The 20799-nt window shown below is 29.3% G+C and overlaps 1 protein-coding gene across 4 annotated transcripts in view; it reads right to left on the reverse strand.

Moving 5' to 3' along the window:
• The window catches only part of LOC124432304 (matrix metalloproteinase-14), a 41420-nt gene that overhangs the window by 3613 nt on the left and 17008 nt on the right, over positions 1–20799 (reverse strand). The window contains exons 2-10 of one of the 4 annotated variants that reach the window (XM_046981129.1): positions 15275–15398; positions 9795–9902; positions 7263–7414; positions 6683–6985; positions 6370–6529; positions 6126–6262; positions 5662–5982; positions 5343–5541; positions 98–326 (exon numbers count right to left, since the gene is read on the reverse strand). In XM_046981129.1, coding sequence (XP_046837085.1) covers positions 280–326; positions 5343–5541; positions 5662–5982; positions 6126–6262; positions 6370–6529; positions 6683–6985; positions 7263–7414; positions 9795–9902; positions 15275–15398 — 1551 coding nt within the window. In that variant the 3' untranslated portion in view covers positions 98–279. Of the gene's footprint in view, positions 1–97; positions 327–5342; positions 5542–5661; positions 5983–6125; positions 6263–6369; positions 6530–6682; positions 6986–7262; positions 7415–9794; positions 9903–15274; positions 15399–20799 lie in introns of those variants that run through there. The other 3 variants (XM_046981132.1, XM_046981128.1, XM_046981131.1) reach the window with 3 other exon arrangements.

The raw sequence follows: 20799 nt of genomic DNA on the forward strand, positions 1-20799 counted from the left end.
TCGCTCTCGTCGTTTGCTTGCTTGCTTGATTGTTTTTTGTTTTTTCCTCTCACTCTCTCTCTCTCTTTTTCTCGCACCTGGTTATCGCGCGCGAAACAACGTCTTTTCAAAACGTGTGCGGACAACAGTTCTCGCAATCTTTTTCTCGCATCGTCGTTGTTTGGAACTTTTCTTTTTTTTTTGTTTATTTTGTTTATTTGTTTGTTTTTGGTTTGCGATCGTTTTGGCACGTGTAAACTCGACCGAACGGGCCGTTACGGACCCAGCCCCGCAGCTCTCTCACTTTTTCTCGAATCCGTTTGATCCGAGACGAAAGTTGTTGTCCTCTGGAAATACGATTTTTTCCGGGATTAATTATTTCTTTTATCCGTTATTTCGACTAACCTAGTTCTTTTTTTCTTTTCCCCTTTTCCTTTTCACTTTTCAATGTGACAAGTGTGTGAACGAGTTTTATCGTTGTCGCGTAGTGAATAAAAATACGTTGTGATTTTTTTTTTTTTTTCTTTCCATTTGTGACATCAGAAAATTTTTCACGAATAAATTGGTATGCACGTTTGAAGATCATTTTTTTTTTTGTTAGAAGAGGAGCCAACGAATGAATTTCTCTTCTTTGGTGAGTAAATAATGATTATTCGTTTTATTTCGATTGCGATAAAAAACGACAAAAGGGAACAAAATTAAAACTTGCAAAAAATAATAATTTCGTCTAATTCGCGTTATCATGATCGTAGAAATTTCTATCACCGTACCATCAAGATAGATCTTTTTCTTTTGTTTTCTTATGTAAACTTACATCGCATTTCTTTCACGAGTATCATTATTCGTCTTTTTTTTTTGTACTTGTGAATTAAGTTCAACCGTGATACATCTACGAAATTCGATATTTCAAATCCAAAGTTAGGTTAATATCATTTTATGATGTTACAGTTGTTGAGATATAATGCGTCATAAGTTTAGATCTTATCAAGTACAGTTTAGTAATTTCAATATCATATTTTAAATTATTATAATATCAATTGCGAAACAAATAGGAATTTTTAGAAAAAGAATTTTTGCGCAATACCATTTTGCTTCGATAATTTGTATTCCGATTCTTTAACCGATCGAAGCAAAATGGCGTTGTTTCTTATATTTTCTTTTTTTTTTTTTTTTTTTTTTAATCCAAAAAGGAAACGAAAAAGAAAACTCGAACTTGTCGAAAATGAAAAAAGTAATGGCGGAAAAAAAGAACTCATTAGAAGATAATAAAAAAGAAAGAGACAATAAAAGAAATAATAAATGCTGAAGAAACAAAGAAAGTAAGAAAAAAGGAAAGAAACATGCTGCATTGTGATTTATCCCGTTCAAACAAAAAACTACTTTTTTTACTTCCTTCTTCATTTTTTTTTTTTTTTTTTTTAAATCTTCCTTTCACCATACGCAATTGAAACATAATGATCGTGCAAAAAATAATAAAGATTTTACATACATAAGAAAAATAAAGAAAGATTATTATTAAGAATAACGTGCAATAAAGAAATGCGATATGTGTACTACCAAGTGTGATATACATATGTATATATAGTGCATTAAAAAAATAAAAACCAAACAAATCAAAACAAAACAAAGGAAATAGAAATAGAAAAAGAAGAAAACAAAGGTAGATGAAGAATTATTCATCTGATATATGTGAAAATTCAAAGGAAAAGAAAAGAAATATTATGGGATCACTCAACCAATAAGGAAAGTGAAATTGAGAGCACGTGACCAAGAGAGTGGCTTGTGATTGGTTAGAAGGGAATATAAATCCTTTTCTGATAATATTAGTCCAAGTTCCAAACAACGTGACCGTCAACCGCTTATTTTTTTTTTTTTATTTTTTTTTTAATTTTTTTTTTTTTTTTTGGCCATGCTCCTTTTATTTATGCACACACTGAGATACTCACGTATGACGTGCTCGAGCAAGTAATACGTTTTATTGCATGTGTGTGTGTGTATATATATATATTTCTTTTTTTTTTTTTTTTTTTTTTTTTTGATCGACCTCGTACTATGATTTTACTATGCCAATACACCGTACATTATTACATGTATACATACATACATATATATGTGAGATTAAAGAAAAAGAAGAGAGCAATCTTTAGAGATATTTTTAACACATATATAACATGCATGTGTAGAGAAACATATATCTAATATACAAAATACGTGCATAATATTTACGTAACTCGTGCCAATCGTTTGTTCGAATAATAAACTCTCGAAATTCAAACGATCGATCTTAGAGATCGATCTAATTACTTTATTACTTGTTAGTTGTGTTATATTGCCGGTGATAAATAACGTGCAAGAAAAAAGAAAAAAGAAAAAAAAAAGAGAGAGAAAAAGTGCAAATATACCATAAAGATCTACTGATATCTTCGTATGCGTAATAAGATTGTATTGTCAGTCCCTCATAAATAGGACGAAAAGGGACAACCGATGAAGTGAGACGGAAAAAGTTAATTTGTCTCTCTGTGCGTACAGTTTTCTGCGCAGACGATTTTAATTATAAAGTTGAATTGTAGGAACGTACGTAATGAAAATTAAAATATAACATGTAAAGAAAACTAAACATAACATATTTTAACGATAGAATAGAAAAATTATCTTAAAAATTTTTGAAGAATATATTAGATTAAATTTATTAATTTAATTGATTAATTTTTAATTAAATTTCTGATTGTTTTTTGTTTTTTTTTTCTAAAACCCTAACGTTTTTTTTTTTTTTTTCGTTAAAATTATCGATACAAATGTCGAACGAAGTCATAATCTGACTTCTTTTGTTTTTTTTCGATTTAACTGACAATATAGTCTTATTACACACATAGATACAAATTTGTTGTTCATATTTTATTCTATTTTTTATCTTCCTTTTTTGCTCCCCTCTAAAATAGATAGATTGCAAAGAGATAGGAAGCGTGAGAGGGGAGCAACGAGGGTGCAAAAAGAGATGCGAAGATCATTAGCATGCGATCACAAGCATAGGTGCTAACAATACATTGAACAAGCGTACGTTTTTTTTTTATATATATATATAAAGATGAAAAAACAAAAAAAAAATAGAGTAAGCCTTTCTATAGAAGTTGCTTATGTCTAAAAATATTTACTACATATTTACTCTGGTTCCGGTACTGGATACGGCGACGATGACACATTGACGACATAATAAAATAGTAATATCCTTAATCTTTTCTTTAAGATATTACTTATGTATATCGAAGATTTTTATTTAAAAAAGAAAACCAATTTTTCCTTTTTTTTTTTTTTTTTTTTTCTTTTTTGTGGAAAAAACGAGAGGGAAAAGAATAGAAGAATAGAATATAATCGGTCACGTTACTCGCCAACTGGCTAATATATACTTTAGGCTTGTATTGGCTCGTCCAAGAAATAATTTCGGAATTTTTAATTCCGTGATTAGGAACCAAAAGTTGATTACTTTCTTTTTTTTTTTTTTTTTTTTTTTTTTAGGACTAATTTTTCTTTCTTCTTTTTAGAATGTGATACTAAGAGTCTAGAAATCCATTATTTTACAATTTCAAAGTGAATTAATCCAGGAGATCGATTAAGATCGATAAAAATCAATTGATTTTTAATATCACCTAATTGGTGGACTTTTAGCCCAGTTTATATCATTAAAAATTTTGACATCAACTTATTGGCCGATCCAATAGTTAGATATCTCGTGGTAATATGAAATGTAAGATTTAAAATTCGATTCGAGTCGATGATTGTTTTAGCAAAAAAGATATATATATATATATATATATATATATATATATATATATATATAAAATGAGATATTGTGGATTTTTTTTTTTAAATACGATAACGACAATTAGAGACAATAGGACGTCACGAAATGCAAGAACACGATATGATCGTTTTCATCAGTTAGATTCGCTTGCGTGTGTTTGCATTTGTCGTATTATTATTATTATTATTATTATTATTATTATTATTATTATTATTATTATTATTATTATTATTATTATTATTATTATTATTATTATTATTATTATTATGAATTATTATTATTATGATTATGATTATGATTATGATTATGATTATGATCATTAATTCACCTTTGAGAAAATGGATATTAAATTTTGTTTTCGATATTATTAACTAAAAAAATAGAAGAAGAAAAGAATGAAGTAAAAATGAATTTTTTTTTTTTTTTTTTTTTTTTTTTTTTTTTTTTTTTTTTTTTTTTTTTTTTTTTTTTTTTTTTTTGACGATTCCCATTAGTAATATCCGATAATAAGTTAGTAACCAGCACCATCTTTTTCCTTTTTCTTTCTCTCCTTTTTTTTTTTTTTTTTAACTTTGGACGATGACAACAACAATAGTAATATCCCTTTTTTTTTTTTTTTTGCGAACCATCGTAGATCTCATGTGCGTGCATTTTGAATCTTATCGAACGTTTAATATTATTTCTATCGGTTTGGCCGAAAAAAAAAGATGTCGGAATTTTTAATCGTTAAAAGATATTAGAAATAAAAATAGTAATAATAATAATAATAATAATAATAATAAAGAAAAAAAAGAAAACAAAGAAAGAACAAAAAAGAAAAACAAAAAATCTTGAAACGAGATCGAATAATTCATATATCGTTCGAAACATTACGTCACATCCGAATCGTGTATGATAGTATCGTTCGTTTGTAGTAAGACCGGAAAAATAAAATAAAAATCGTGTCGGTAATAATCTACGACAAAAAAATATTACCCTCTTCCGTTTTGAAGAGATCGACAGTTTTTAGTCTTCCGTTATTAGAGATTTGCGAGTCGCGATTTTTTTTTCTTTTTTTTTTTAAATATTAATACACGCGGACAAAAAATAAACATACATACATACATACACACACACGAATACAAAAATTATTATAGCGCAAACGCACATGTCCCTTCGATGGCCCCAAAGCCCTAGGTATGTTATAGCCAGATGGTGGACACCGATTTTTCTCTCTCTCTCTCTCTCTCTCTCTCTCTCTCTCTCTCTCTCTCTCTCTCCTTTTGACTTGTACTACGTTAGTTCTTCTCTTTTTTTTTTTTCTTTGTTTTTGGGACAAACTCCAATTTTTGTTATTTTTTTGTCAAGGATAATTTTGTTTTTCCCCCAAAGCCAAAAGTTCCAGTTATCGTTAGGAAAAAGATTATTATCGTTCGCACGAACATATTTTTTTTTTTTTTTTCCATTGTAAATATATCATGTTAGATATTAGATATTAGTTCGATGGGCAAAGATAATCTGGAACTTTGCGGATGAGTCGAGGCAAACAATAAATTTGGCCGTATTTTTGAAGGCATTATTATACCTGCGTCTAATATGATGTCGCTAACGTCATTGTCGAACGAGTCACGATCGCCCGCATCCAGAATGCCGGAAAACAGGGGAGATTCTTCGGGACTTTCGCCCTGCCATCTGATATTACCTAACGTCCCTTTACTCGCCGACTTGCATCCGAACCACCAATAAGCTGTCGCCCTTGGGAACGCTGGATCGGCGACGTCCACCTGAAAAATAAAGTGATTTGTTTATTTCTCTCTCTGTCTCTCTCTCTCTCTCTCTCTCTCTCTCTCGCTCTTCATGTTTAAGAATAGAAAAGGAGAAAGAAAGAGAAAAATAAAACTTACTGAAAAGGTACGATCGTTGAATCTGTAATAGCCCTTGTCCTTGAAGAAATACGTGTATCCTTGATAAATGACAGCACCATCTAAATTATCCGGTAGACCTTCCCAATTTTTGATTGGCTTTGGATAAGTACTTTTAACCGGTGGCTTTTGTACTTGATCAAATCGCCAGAATTTCGTTCCCTTGTAGAAATAAATCTTTCCGTTCCCTGTCCAAACTGTCGCTGCATCTATGTTATCAGGTATTCCCGTAAAACCTTCACTTATTTCTTTTGGATATTGACCATCCATATGTTTCCCAATGTACCTCCAATATTTCGATCCCTAGATAATAGAACAGATCCATTTGTATTGTATCCTCTGTTCGATGATCATTCTTTATTTTTTTTAATTTCTTCTTTTTTTTTTTTTTTTGACGAGCTCACTTAAATCCATCATATCATTTTTAATTCAAAGAAGATTCTTACCTTAAAGAAATAAGTTTTACCGTTCTTGAATGTAAATGCAGCGTCTATATTACCCGGAAGACCCTTCCAAGAATTGCTAATCCGTTTGGGATAACCGCTAGCTATACCATCGGCTGTCAGTCTCCAATAATGTTCTCCTGTGAAGATCAATAGATATTATATTCAAACTAAATTCTTAATCAAAAGAACGTTTTATCGATAATATATAAATTTATTAAATATTAATGATTTTAATGTCTCATACCTTTGAAGACATATATGTGTCCTTCGGCGGAATTAAATATCGTATCGATCTTTGGATCCATACAAAGCTCTGGATCTTCCTCGCCAGTTGGTGGTACCGATGTTGGATGAATGTTCGTTGGTCCCTGTCCCCAACCAGTTGTTCTTCTTCCGTACAGAGCCTATTGAATAATAATGACTTATTTATTTATTTATTTATTTACTCGTCAATCCATGGGCCATTCATTTATTTGTTATAATTGTCCTATTTAGCCAAATTATTTACTTTTCTTTTTTTATTTCTTTAAAAAACACACGAATAATTTTAAACTCACTTGAATGCCATCGATGTCGTCGGAATGTAAATTAAAATTGGGCTCGTATCCACGATAGAAAGGTGCCATCAGGGCGGCTTTAACGTCACTGTGACTTAATCCGAGCGAATGTCCAAATTCGTGTGCCGCAACTTGAAACAGATTCGTTCCACGATAACTGTTTATCGTCCATTGTTCGGCGTCATCAAAATGAGCGTCCCCACCATAAACTGGGAAATAAGCATGTGCCAAAGTACCACCGCGTCCATCGAACGGATCACCGTCTCCGTGTTCACCGATTTCGAATCTGATGTCTATGTGAACCTAAATAAAATATTAAAATATATTGTGTGTGTGTATATATATTGATCGTTAGATCTATACAAAGCTCTGAATCTTCTTTATCAGTTGTTGGTACCTGATGGTTGATAGTATATATATATATATATATATATATTAATTAATTTTAAATATGATATATATATATATATAAATTGACATGTGATTTGATTAATATATATATATATATATATATATATATATATATATTTTTTTTTTAATTTGTTAAAAAGAATCAAATCGACCATGAGTAATCACTTACCGAGCCTGAAGATTTAACCGTGAAGGATAGATCAGTGTATTGTGACCAAATGCTAAAAGCTTTAGCAATTTCTTTATCAACTTCTGTTCTACTCAAACCCGCCGGATATTTGCTAATCCTGTATGATAATTTCTTTACTCTCCATCTCGATCCTGCGTAAACATAAATCTTTATTGATCAATCAATCCTGAAAAAATTGAATTTATTACATTCTAACATAACTAGCTACACCCATCGCGTGTCATCGCGTAACGTGGTGGGTTCATTACCGTGAACTTACAATTTATGCAATCGTTATGCTCTCATATACACTCTTATTTATCTACATGCTGTACATACTAAACATGCTATAATTATTAATCGTCGGTTCTGTTATGCAACCGAAAGAATTCTTTTATGATCGCGGAAGATCGTAGATAATAATGCGGCCGATTCTTTCATCGAACGATTAAATGTTCGTCTTTCTCTTATTTTTATTATTATTATTATTATTCTTTTTTTTCTTTATTTTTCTTTTTTCTTTTCTTTTTTTTTTTTACCATGAAATTATCCTTTCAACATGTCGTCGTCGCTGAACATGCTTGTTATATCGGCGATCGCGATTTTGTTTAATCGAACGAAATGATATTTATCGAAGTTGTGTACGATATTTTCTACGATATAAAATTGTAACATCACACCTGACGTATGACGTCCATTTTCACGAATAATTGTTACGATTATTTCTCCTCGTCCGTTCTACTTCGTTCATTCAAACGGTAACAGAACTTTTCTATACAATAGTGATTTATATCACATAATAGAAGTTACGGATCGACGATCTCGATGTTCATTCTCTATATTCATTTTATGTTAGTTCAAACTAACGTGCATGAACGGCACGAGTTTGATACTAAAGGAATAAAAAAAAGTTCAAAGTCATGGTTATAGATCGGATCGAATCGTATTAACAACGATTATCATTTGATATTCGTACGACGTAGTATGAATAATAAACGTTGATATATATTATCTTATTGTCGTGATATATCACGTACAGTAAAGAACTATTAGAAAGATTTAGCTCGATTTAATGCTAATTTTCTTTCTCTTTCTTTTTTTCTTCTTTTGATTTTTTTTTCTTTCTTTTTTTCTTTTTTTTTTTTTCGTTTTCACGATTTATGTATACAATATAATTCTTAGGATGCGGAAGATGTCATTTAAAAAATTCACATTTATTCGTATCGTTTAGAAGAACACAGTTTAGATCAATAAATTGTCAACGAAAGTTACACGCAAAAAAATTCCCTAGGATTATCGTCATACTCGATATTTTATTATTAGGTTGGTGCAAAAGTAATTGGGATCTTTTTTTTTCTCTCTTTCTGTATCGAGTAAAATGATAAACATTGCAATTATTATTGCATCAAGCTGATATTAATCTAGAGGATATACTTTTTCTTTCTTGTTTTTTTTTTTCCTGTAAAGTTTTGTTTCACATACGAGTAATGTCCTGAATTGTCGAAGCAATGTCAATTTCATTGATATATCTCGTTCAATTCGATGGTACGATGGAAGATGATTGATGGGCAGTGGATGGGAATGATAGGAAATGGGTTCTGTTATTCGTATAATAATATAAGCGGGAGATCTTCAATTAATCTTTGAAAAATTTTATTACCGAGGATTACGCGAGCAAAAAATAAAATTAAAAAAAGGAGAAAAAAAAAAAGAAAGGAAAAAAATGTTTGCGTTTTGTCGAACACTTATGCGTTTCATCGAACGCGAACAAGTCCGTTTGGGGTGACTGATTTTCCATCGACTATTTGTAATTATAATTAGAGAAAGAGAGAGAGAGAGAGAGAGGGAGAGAGTGTCAGGAAGTTGAAATACCTATTACCCGATCTATTAAAAAATCACTCTTCACTCTCGTATTAAAATTATAAATGAAATATCTTTAAATATTAAAACTTATTTTTTCCTTTTTGTAATTTGAAATTGTTTTACATTGAATTTCGTCAAAGGATATCGAACGTAAATTAATTTATTTTCTCTTCTTTTTTTTTCTCGCCACGAAATAAAAAGAAAACGTTAGAAAAGAAAAAAAAAAAAAGAAAAGAAAAAGAAATAGAAAAAGAAAGAAAAAAAGAAAAAAGATTGTTATATTTATATATATTAAATATAAATTTGCATAATTGAAAAGTTATATATTTATATCTTGAATATACACTTTTATATATTTAAATTATATATGTTTATATAATTATAGGAATATACTGATACTAATTATATATTTAATATAAATAAACAATCTATTTAAAATTTAAGGGTTATATGTATGTCTATATATACATATATAGACATACTATAGTATATTTTTTGACTAAACAAATTTACTACTTTCTCATTGTAAATTTATCATTATATAATTATCCACTTGGGTCTATAATAATTAAAATATAAGATACAATTAAAATTGAGATATTTATAAAGATTAAGAGTTGATATAAGAAAATTTATTTATAATTAATTATTTCATTAAATTTTGCTCACCTTGAAGAGCATATCTCTTCGATCTTCCATCGTAACTCGGTCCTACTTTATCCTTAACGCCACATCTTGATAAGGACATGTAATAGGCCGTTTCATCGTTCATAGAACCTGAAATATAAAATACGATGGTTCTTTAAGATTTTTCATATTTTTCCATAGATCATTAAATATCTATTATATGTTGTGGTTCACCTTTTTCTTTCTTTCTTTTTTTTTTTTTTTTTTTTGTTTTCTTCATTTCACAAAGGATCTACTCGTATCGATCCTTGAAACAACATTTATAGTCTATTATCGGCACGAAATCGTTGAATAGATATTTACATACGACGTGCAAGGATGTGCGTGCATCCATCAATAAAATTATTTATTCATCTACCATCGTGTATCCACGATATCCGCGTATACGCCCATCAATAAATACAATAAGTTATTAATAGTCATTTGATATGACCCTAAATGTCAATTGTGAACTTTTATAGATTTCTTTCGTTTTCATTTTATCTTTCATCTTATTTTATTTTATTTTTTTTTTTATCAAATGTATAACGCGTTTCATTTTTATCATCATAACAAACACATTCTAAGATATAGATCTTTAATTGCATATAACGTAAACAAATTATTTATATTCATAATGAAATATCCCTAAATGGCTTTGCGAGTGTTCAGAAATTCCTTTTTTTTTTTTTTTTTTTTTTTTTTTTTTTTATCGAATGAAACAAACGTTTCATTTAATTATCATTAAAAATATTATAAGTTGTACATTTTTCATTGCGTACAAATGCAAATAAATAATTTATTAATAATATTTTTTTTTTGTCAAACAAATTACACGTTGCTCCATTCGGTTCTGGCTTGTAATTAAGAGAATTGTAATTAAAGGACCAAAAAAAAAAAAAAAAAAAAAAAAAAGCAAAAAAAACAAGAAAGAAAATTGATAAAATATAAAAATTCCAAAAGAATTTGCATATTTGCCATTCGATCGATAGATCGATCGATCCTATTCCTATCATTTTTGTCTATTTTGTTAAGCTAAATCAACGATCGATCCCGTTTCATCGGTAGACTGCACAGGAAACGTTTGTTGACCATTGATTATATCTACAGATAGTAGGAAGTTCTCGTGGCTTGCTTGTCAGTCGTGAGGCGGAAGATCGTCACCGATAATCACGTTTCTGTTCGAACAATATACTGTATATACCATCAACGATATACAATTTTATTGTTAGATCATTCCTTCCGGTTTACCTTCGATGTCTTTTTTTTTTTTTTTTTTTTGTTTTATTTCTATTTTTTATTATGTTTATTTAATTTTTCTTCATTTTTTTCTTTCTTGTTCTTTTTTTTCTTTTGTTCATCTTCTGTTTTTCTTCCTCCTCTCCTCCCTCCGATCCCATAAACGACAATTTGTTTTTGAGTTCGTATAGATCGCACGGAACATTTTTCTTCTCTCTCTCTCTCTGTCTCTCTCTTTTTTTTTCTTTTTACTTGTTTTTTCTTTTTCTTTTTTCTCTCTCTGTCTCTCTCTCTCTCTCTCTCTCTATCTCTCTCTCTCTCTCTCTATGCGTACATAATATTATCTTTAGCCACATAATGTCTTCACTTATCTCATATTAATTCCTATTTACGCTTACGTGGAGAATCTCTCCTTGACACCCATTCTTTCGGGAAGCTTTGTATCTTCCATCCGATATTGTTTATTATCTAAGATAATTTATATCACGTTTCGTTTAAAAATCCAAATTTATTGTCCCATTTTTATCATCGATTAATCTCTCTCTTCTTCTTCTTCTTCTTTTGGTTCTTTTTTTTTTTTTTTTTTTCTTTCGAATCGAACGAATTGATCCCAAGGATTTATTAATTAATTAATTTATTTATTAATTCTTTTTCTTTTTTTTTTGTATCAAAATATACGTATTTTTTATTTTTTGTTTTATATATATATATATATATGTGTGTGTGTGTGTGTGTGTGTGTGTGCAGACGTAATACGATTGAAATTTATTTAATATATTTCTTTGTTGGATAATAATTCGTTTGAATGTTACGTAGTAAAACAATTATGCATTAATGCTTAACGCGTTGCATATTCCATGATTCTTCAATGATAGTAACAGTCAGCATGCAACATTCTTTCGCATATGTTACCAAGAAAATTGGTGAATTATCGTCAAGACTATTTACTCGTCTTATACATATCAATGGTATTAGTAATCGTTAATTGTAAATCGTTTGAGATTCGTATTTACGTGGATCACCATTTTTTTTTCTTTTTTTTATGCGATCGATAGAAGAAGGCAAACTATTTATTACAACGCTCTCATAACTATCTATTAACATTTTATGAAAATTGTTCTTACAATATACACGATATTCTGAAATCGTTTTCAATTTCATTTACATATTTACTGTATGTTACGTGTTAATTATATATGAATACATCGGACGATTTGCAAAGAAAATTTGTTTTTTTTCTCATCTAGTAATAACTTTTTATCTTAATAATAATAATAAATATATATGTATATATAATATATAATATATATATATATATATATATATATATAATTATATATATATATTATAATTTTGATGACACTATAAACAATATCAAAATACAAAATATATTTTCGTTCGAATATATAAGATACAAGATGTTTACTGAATGAAAAAAAAAAAGAAAAATAAAATAAAATAAAAGAATACTCCGGTATTATATTTATTTATAATACAAACTAATAAAAATTTTCTCATTACTTATTAGCCTAATAGCAAATATAAATATACATATGTACGTATACGTATGGGTGTACATTAGAAATTAGTTTTTTTTTTCTTTTTTTTTTAATAAATATTTTTTGTTTCTACCTTGCGAACGAAATTTTATAAATTTTAACAACAATATCGTGTAATGATACTACGTGACGAACATGAATCATCATCGTATAGCGCCACTGTCTTATAACTCAGCGTTCCATCGAACTTCTGAATCATGCTTCAAGTTGTCATAGTTAGTGATGACCATCAGGGAAACTCTACCTGTTCTTAAAATCCATCATAATTTTGTCATTTTTAATTTACGAATCATTACTCGTCGTTCATCTTTTTCTTTTCTTTTTTTTTTTTTTTTCTAAAATTTTCTCTTCCCTATTCTGATACAATACTAAAAGAATTCATCGTTTTTAATAGAGAATGGAAAAATCAAAAGAGATTAGACGAGAAGGATCGTATGGAATAAAATTTTTTTTTCGAAATGTTTCATTTTTAAATTTCACGTAAAAGTAATCCATAGAGACAATATAAGAAAACTTTCTCACTGAGACACTCTTGTCCAGTTTGACGAGTTTCTCTGTTTCACGTTTGCTTTCGCATTTGCGTTCAAGTTCGCGTTCGCGTCATGTGTCAAGGACATAACCTTGACAATGATCGTAGGAAAATGTTTGCCTCGACACCCGGACTCTCCTTTTTTTTTTTTTATCTTTATTTCTCTCTCTCTCTCTCTCTCTCTCTCTCTCTCTCTCTTTTTTTTTTCTGTCTTTTGACGATGTTTTTCGTTGCGGAACAAATTGGTTGTATGGTGACAAGCAAATATTTCTTTTTGGTTTTCTTTTAACGAAATTTTTTCAGTTTATTTTACATACTTTTTCGATCATACTCCTTAAAGATCCTCGAGCCAAAAAGAAAGAGAGAGAGAGAGAGAGAGAGAGAGAGAGAGAGAGAGAAAGAGAGAGAAAAAGAATGACTAACTAAACGTTGGTGAATCCTTCGAAGAGACAGCAATATGTCGGAGTGTTGGTCCTTCGTCGTCTAGACATTCAAGAATGCACTTTTCCTTTCCAATGTGCTACGGTGATCCAGGGAGATTTATCATTTTGCATCTTTACTACTACTACTACTACTACTACTACTACTACTACTACTACTACTACTACTACTACTACTACTACTACTACTGCTACTACTACTACTGCTGCTACTTCTTATTATTATTATTCTTCTTATTCTACTTCTTCTTCTTTTTTTTTTTCATTTTCCTTTTCCTTTTTTCTTTATTTCTTTTTTCTCTTTTTCTTTTGCTTTTCGTTTTCTCTCCTCTTCGTTTTCAAGGTTCACGTCATGCAAACGATGATGCATCCTATTGCCATTCTCTCCCATTGAATTTCTTCATAGAAAGATATTTTTCTTTACAACGTACAAATGACTTTTCATTGTCGCTTCAATTTTTCTTATCCATTTTAATCTAATAATTGATCACGAACAATCATTTTTATATTATTTTTTTATCGTAGATATTCCATTGGTGTCACTGTAGTCCCGTGATTCAGAGAGGTCGTCGTTGGTGATTTTATTTATTTATTTATTTTTTTTTTTTTTTATTTTTATCTCTCTCTCTCTCTCTTTTCTTTTTTTCCATTCGATTTATAAATAAGTCTCATCTGAGAATTATATATAAGAATGTGTTCGATTCATCGAGAATGTGAACTTTATCAGAGTGACTTTTGAAACGGGACTTTGACATTCGACGCACATACATATGTATATATTTACATATACATAAGTATGTATGTATGCATGTATTTACGCAATGGATTAATTCATGCATGCGTGTTTACTTTTAATTAGTTCGATTACTGCAAATTTCACTTATGCACGCGCCGACTCGTGAGTCACACGATATGCAGTCGACATTGAACAAGTGCATAAGTATATGTGCACATGTATGCGTCTATATCGAATGGAGACGATCGTAAGTGGGAGGGAGAAGGATGAATGGGAGAGGGGGGAGAGAGAGGATTGCTGATTCATGTCGATTAAAACACGTTACGATCGAAACTAGAGTAGTGTCTACTCACATGGAACGGAATTTATAATAATTCGCTTAATTTATCGTCAAATTATTACTGATTTTTTTTTTTTTTTTTCATACCAACAGAATTTTTAATACGAGCTGAGCAAAAAGTCTGTTTTTTTTTTTTTTTCTTTTAGAAAATGACATTCTTTCGAATCTCCTTAGGCAGATTTTTTCTTTTTCTTTCGAAATATTCAACTACGATTTTACAATTTGTCTAGGGACTTTTGGTCTCTGCTTTATTGAAAAATTTCAATATTATTTATTGATTAATCCAATAAATATCTAATAATAATAATAATAATATTAAGTCAACGATTTACGAAATTTTGTTTAAAAGTCATTTCATATTCAAGGCTGACTTAAAATATATATATATATATATATATATATATATATTAATATATTAGGTCTATAGAAATGTTCTGTCCATTGGTAATTAAGTTTTTAGCTTCTAATATTAATAAAAATTTTATTGTTCATTAGAGAGTATAGATTTATTATTTTCTCTTATTAAATTAAAAAAAAAAAAAAAAAAAAGAAATAAATAAAGAAGAAAAATATATAAAATGAATAGAGACAGAACAGAGCATTCATTAGGCCTAATCAATGATGAAATAATCGATTGTACCTGTTATATTGATTCCAGCAAGCGATTGAAACTCTGAGATTGCTTGAGATAGTGATTCCTCGGAAATGATTCCGCCATTTGCTGGATTAACCGATGGCAAATATCCATACTGCGAGAGGTATCTCTGTAATGCAAAGAAAAAGAGAAAAAAAATGATTAAATAATATAAAACAATTGGATATGAATATGAATGTGAATGTCTATTCGAAAAAAAAAAAAAAAAAAAAAAAGAAAATAATGATAATACTTTCTTGCGTAAAGACATTTTTTTTCTTTTTCAAAACTTTTTCTAAACTCATAAATATACTCTAAATATATATTATTATACATATCGATATTTTTCGCGAGTATCTTCTCATTGTTGCTCTAATTAAATCTTTTTTTTTTTCCATTGACAAATTCACGTAACAAACATGAAGAAATGTTTTTTCATCATTGAAAAGAACTTGCTTTTTTTCTTTCTTTTTTTTTTTTTCTTGTATACAATTAATATTAAATTGTATACAATTAAAATTTGTTAAATTAAATTTGGATATCTATTCATCAACAAGACATTATTGTATATGGTTAAGATGTTAAAAAAAAGAAGAAGAAAAAAGAAAAAAGAACGAAGAAAAAAAAAGTAATTAAATCTTTCGAGCATAAAATCAATTCATCTTTGTCTAACTCGATAAGGTACGATCTATTATCAGTGACTATTGTGCATAGAGGGTGTATGTATGGGTGCGTAGAGGATATGTGTGTGTGTGGTCGTGTATATATGATCGTATATATATGTGTGTGTGTGTGTGTGTGTGCGTTCGTTAGCTTAATTGCGAACCATTGTATTTTGACAAAGTGTAAATTCGAATAGGTGTTAATCAAAGGATCATTGTTTAAACCAAACTATCTTGATATCTTATACTGCTGACCTTGCGATTTATTATCGAACTATTTCGAAGGTTTATCATTTATATACAAAGATAGATTCCTTTTTTCTTATCCTCGTGTAAATTTGTCGATAATTCTTCTTCTTTGTTGATCTTTCTTTTTTTTCTATTCTTTCTTTTTTCTTTTCTTTTTTTTTTTTTTTTCTCTCAAAGAGTTAATTCCATCTCACTTTTGTAATGAATTTTAATAAATTCTCTGTCCCATTTTTTATTTCTCTTTCTTTATGCTTAATTGTTATCTTTACTCAATAGAGACAAATGTATGAATGAAGAAAGAAAGAAACTAAAGAAAGAAGGAAAGAAGGAAAGAAAGAAAGAAAGAAAGAAAGAAAGAGAAAAAAAAACAGAAAAAGGAAGAAGAAGTCAAAAGGAAAGTTATGCAAAATGAAAGTAGTAATTGGATATTCATTTTGTCAAATACATATATACATACATAGCATAGCATAGCATAGCATAGCATAGGACAGGTATGTAAGTAAATAAGTAGACAGATATGTACGACGTCTATTGTTTCATCGATTAAACTAAACGGAACTCTGCATTTACACATCGATATTTCCAAATGAATTTAGGACAAGGACCAAATACACCGAGTAAGTAAGTATAACTTATTTGCCGAGGTCGAGACGATTTTCGTGTCTATCGTATCGAATAACGAAAGTGGATTATAAACGATTTGAAAAGTGGATTGAAACCTTTTTTGACGAGAGAGAGAGAGAGAGAGAGAGAGAGAGAGAACGAACGAATTAAATATATAACTTATAAGCTTTTAAAGTCTTTTCCATCAAATTGAAAAAGATTTTATTTGAATAATATATATATATATATACGATCGATTTTAGTTGGAACTTTTTTTTTCTTTTCTTTTCTCTCTTTTTTTATTTTTTACTTTTTTTTTTTACGAATTACGGAAATGACAAATTTGTTTATTTATTTATTTTTTTTTTTTTCGGTTATCAGATCGACGCTGACGATGACGATGGCGAGATTATTCGAGGCTAGTGACCTAATCGTTGCAATCGATTAACGGTTACTTAAACATGGGTCTCGAACATGGGTTTTCTCATTAATATTCTGGGAACGATTAGCATCTATACCCTATCTGTATTTTTAATATAGTCAAGAGAATATAACAGTAAACTTTCGTCGTAGAAAGGAATTCATATTCGAGAGGCTTCGAGTAGGAGGTGATCGATGATTACGTCATTACGTTAACGACGATTAGAAACCATTCTCTTCCTGTTCTTTTTCTTTTCTTTCCTTTCTTTACTTTCTTTCTTTCTTTCTTTCTTTCTTAATTCTTTTTCGTTTTATTTATTTTCTTTTTTTTTTTTTCTTTTTTTTAAATCTTTTGCGACGTCGTTTCAAAAACGATTTAAAAATTGCTAACTTAGCGTCTTGGTTTTTTCGTTTTTCATGGGCTCGACGTCATTTTATTTCATGGGCTTTTTTATTTTCTCTCTCTCTCTCTCTCTCTCTCTGTCTTTTGATCTTGCTCTTTCCTATTTTCGTACAATAGAACATTCTTTTTAACACGCGTTGATATAGGTCAAGAAGATATACGTGCTCAGGAGAAAGGACTCGAGTTATCGATTATATGAAACGCGTTTCGCGTTCGTCTTCGTATTCCTCTCATTGAAATTCCTTATGAAAGGAGTTCATTATATCGAAAAGGAATTAAAAAAAAAAAACAAAAAGAAAGAAAAAAAAAGTGTAAAAAAAAATTAAGAAAAATTGAACGACTCCAATGACAATTTATAAAAGACTAAAGCGAAAGATTATTACTACTATAATACGTGTGACCTTCGTGCGAAATCTATTTACGAGGACTAATCATCAAACGATGGTTAGTGTGCATTAGAGTACGGATGACTAATTTTTTAAACACGAGGAAAGAGGATAATTGAGATTATTTCTCAAGTTCAAGATTTTAACGAGTAATTGGAAAAGATTTACTCGTTTATCGTTATCGATAACGATTCTAATAAGGATTAACGCTAAACTAGAAAAACCGCGAAATGACGATTAGTTTTTTAGTGGATCGAGTATTTCTCCGTTTGTTTGCCTCTCTCTCTCTCTCTCTCTCTCTCCTTTTTCTTTCTCTCTTGTTACTTTTCATACATGCACACGTATATGTATATGTATATATATATATATATATATATATATATATATATATATATATATATATATATATAAACAGACGTAAACGAAGATAGGATGTGTAAATAATGTTCCACGGAAATGAATGATAATAAAAACCGCGTAAAAGTTAATAAGACGATAAGATGACGTTGTCGGAAAATAATTGCCGATTCATCGCCGTTGTTGATTTTTATTACTTAAATTTTTTCTTGACAGATAAAGAATGACGAACGATCATTGTCTCTTGGTAATCATTAGAAATCATTCACGTGGAAAATAATATCGAATAATCAATTTTATCAGAAGTCTTTATCAATGTGCAAATTGTGGGGTCAGAGTTGGCGTCATATTTTAAAATCTAACTTCTAACGATTAACCGATGTAAAAATTGGTCTAATATATTTGCCATATATATATATATATATAAAAAAAAGGAAAAAAAAAAATAATTCATACGAATTAAACTTGTTCTTTTTTAAGTCATATCATGAGTAACAATGATGTTGCTTTTTGAATTTGCTAATCTATAAATACGAAAATGTATGAAATAGTTGTCGAATCATCGTGAATAATTCTTTCCTTTTCTTTTATTATTATTATTATTATTATTATTATTATTATTCTTATTATTATTACTTTTTTTTTCGAAAGAAAGACGAACGAAACTACGAACAATCATTATAGATATATATATATCTCGATAATCATTAAAAATTTACAAGATAATAAAAAGAAACTGTACGATGAGATTGTATAAATAACATATTAATTCACAATTTCCATTATTTTATTCTTTTCGTTTATGATTCAACCAAAACTTCTTAAATTCTCACTTCATTCTCTTTTTATTCTTTCCTTCTATTTCTTCCTTTTTCATTTTCATTATTATTTTTTTCTTCTCTTTTTCTTTTTTTTTTTATTCTTTTTACACACCGACCAGTGGTCGACTCACGAATTTCGTAATCCTCCTGCGCAGTTTAACTTCCAAGAAGTCGCGAGATTTTTATGAATGAAGAAGGTAGTACGATATATATATATATATGTGAGTGTGTGTGTGTGTGTGTGTTTGTGTGTGTGTGCGTCTCTGTGTGTACGATGTGTAAGCACGTGCGTGTTTCGCGCATGAATGGACCTTACCCTCCCTCCTCCGTCTAAGATACGCCTCTACGTTCACTATGCGTACACGTATACGTCTACTATACGTGTATATAATATGTCTCTCTGTTTATATATATATATATATGAGTGTGTGTGTATATGTGTGTGCGCATGTGTTTCAACTAATAAATTGTAGAATACTACCGTGAATGAATCAGTCGAGAGAGATCAATTCCATGAAATTGATGCTGACTCGTACATGGATGGTAACCCTCCATTAAACCTCACATTAATTAGAAGATCAGGGTAAATAGAAGAAGGGGAAGAGAGAGAGAGAGAGAGAAAGGAAGAAGTAGAGAGGACAGATTGAGTCAAGGATATTCAACGTCTCTCCGAAGGTAGAAAACTTCGTGGAAATTTGCATCGTCGAATAATTCGAAAAGTTTTACTTAAAGATGAAACTTTTAAACAATTATTATAATGAATTATTAATAATTTCGAAAAGTATCAATTCGTTTCTATAATCATGTTAAAGGAAATCTTTTTCATTCGTCAAAAGCTTATTATTTTTTTTTTTAATTTATATCTGTCCATTATGAAATCGATTAATGGAATTTAATATATTTATATATTTATTACGATTAAAAAATTAGAACAAATGTAAATGTTACTTGAGATATATATATTTCTTTTCTTTTTCTTTTTAATGATTTATATTTGAAATTTTCAATTATGTCCTTTTTGTTAGATTTTATTCCATTAATTTTTTAAATGGTCTTTGTTCATTTAACGTATTATATAATAATATTCCTCGAAATATGTCGAGGTATGACTAATCCGTAATTTTTTTTCCCTTCTCTCTCTCTCTCTCTCTCTCTCTCTCTCTGTCTCTCTCTCTCTCTCTCTCTCCTTCTTTTTCCTTCTATTTTTTTTTTCTTTTTTTTTTCCTCGAAAACGTAATTGAAAATAACGATACTCTTTCATTAACATTATTTAATCGTATTAATTCAATTGACGAGCAAACAAATCTAAAATTCCTTCGACAATGCACTTGTCTACTATAAATACCTGTGATTCCTGAGAATATAATGTATTATACGATTGGCTAGGTTGAAAAGAGATTGAGAAACTGTAGACATAGGAAAGAGATAGAACAAATTTACATACGTGAGACACGCTGACGTAGTTTTGATTTCTTATCATGTCTCACGTTCACTTTAGTAACTCTTAATTGAAACACCATTTTCTAGATTAGTATATGCATATATTGTATACATTAATTAACAGCGGTAAAAACTCTATAAACGTTAATTATGAATAATGTTCTTCTTTGTCACGTTTGCACGTGACAGT

Source organism: Vespa crabro, chromosome 24 (assembly GCF_910589235.1).
Source record: "Vespa crabro chromosome 24, iyVesCrab1.2, whole genome shotgun sequence".
Taxonomy (NCBI): Eukaryota; Metazoa; Arthropoda; class Insecta; order Hymenoptera; family Vespidae; genus Vespa; species Vespa crabro.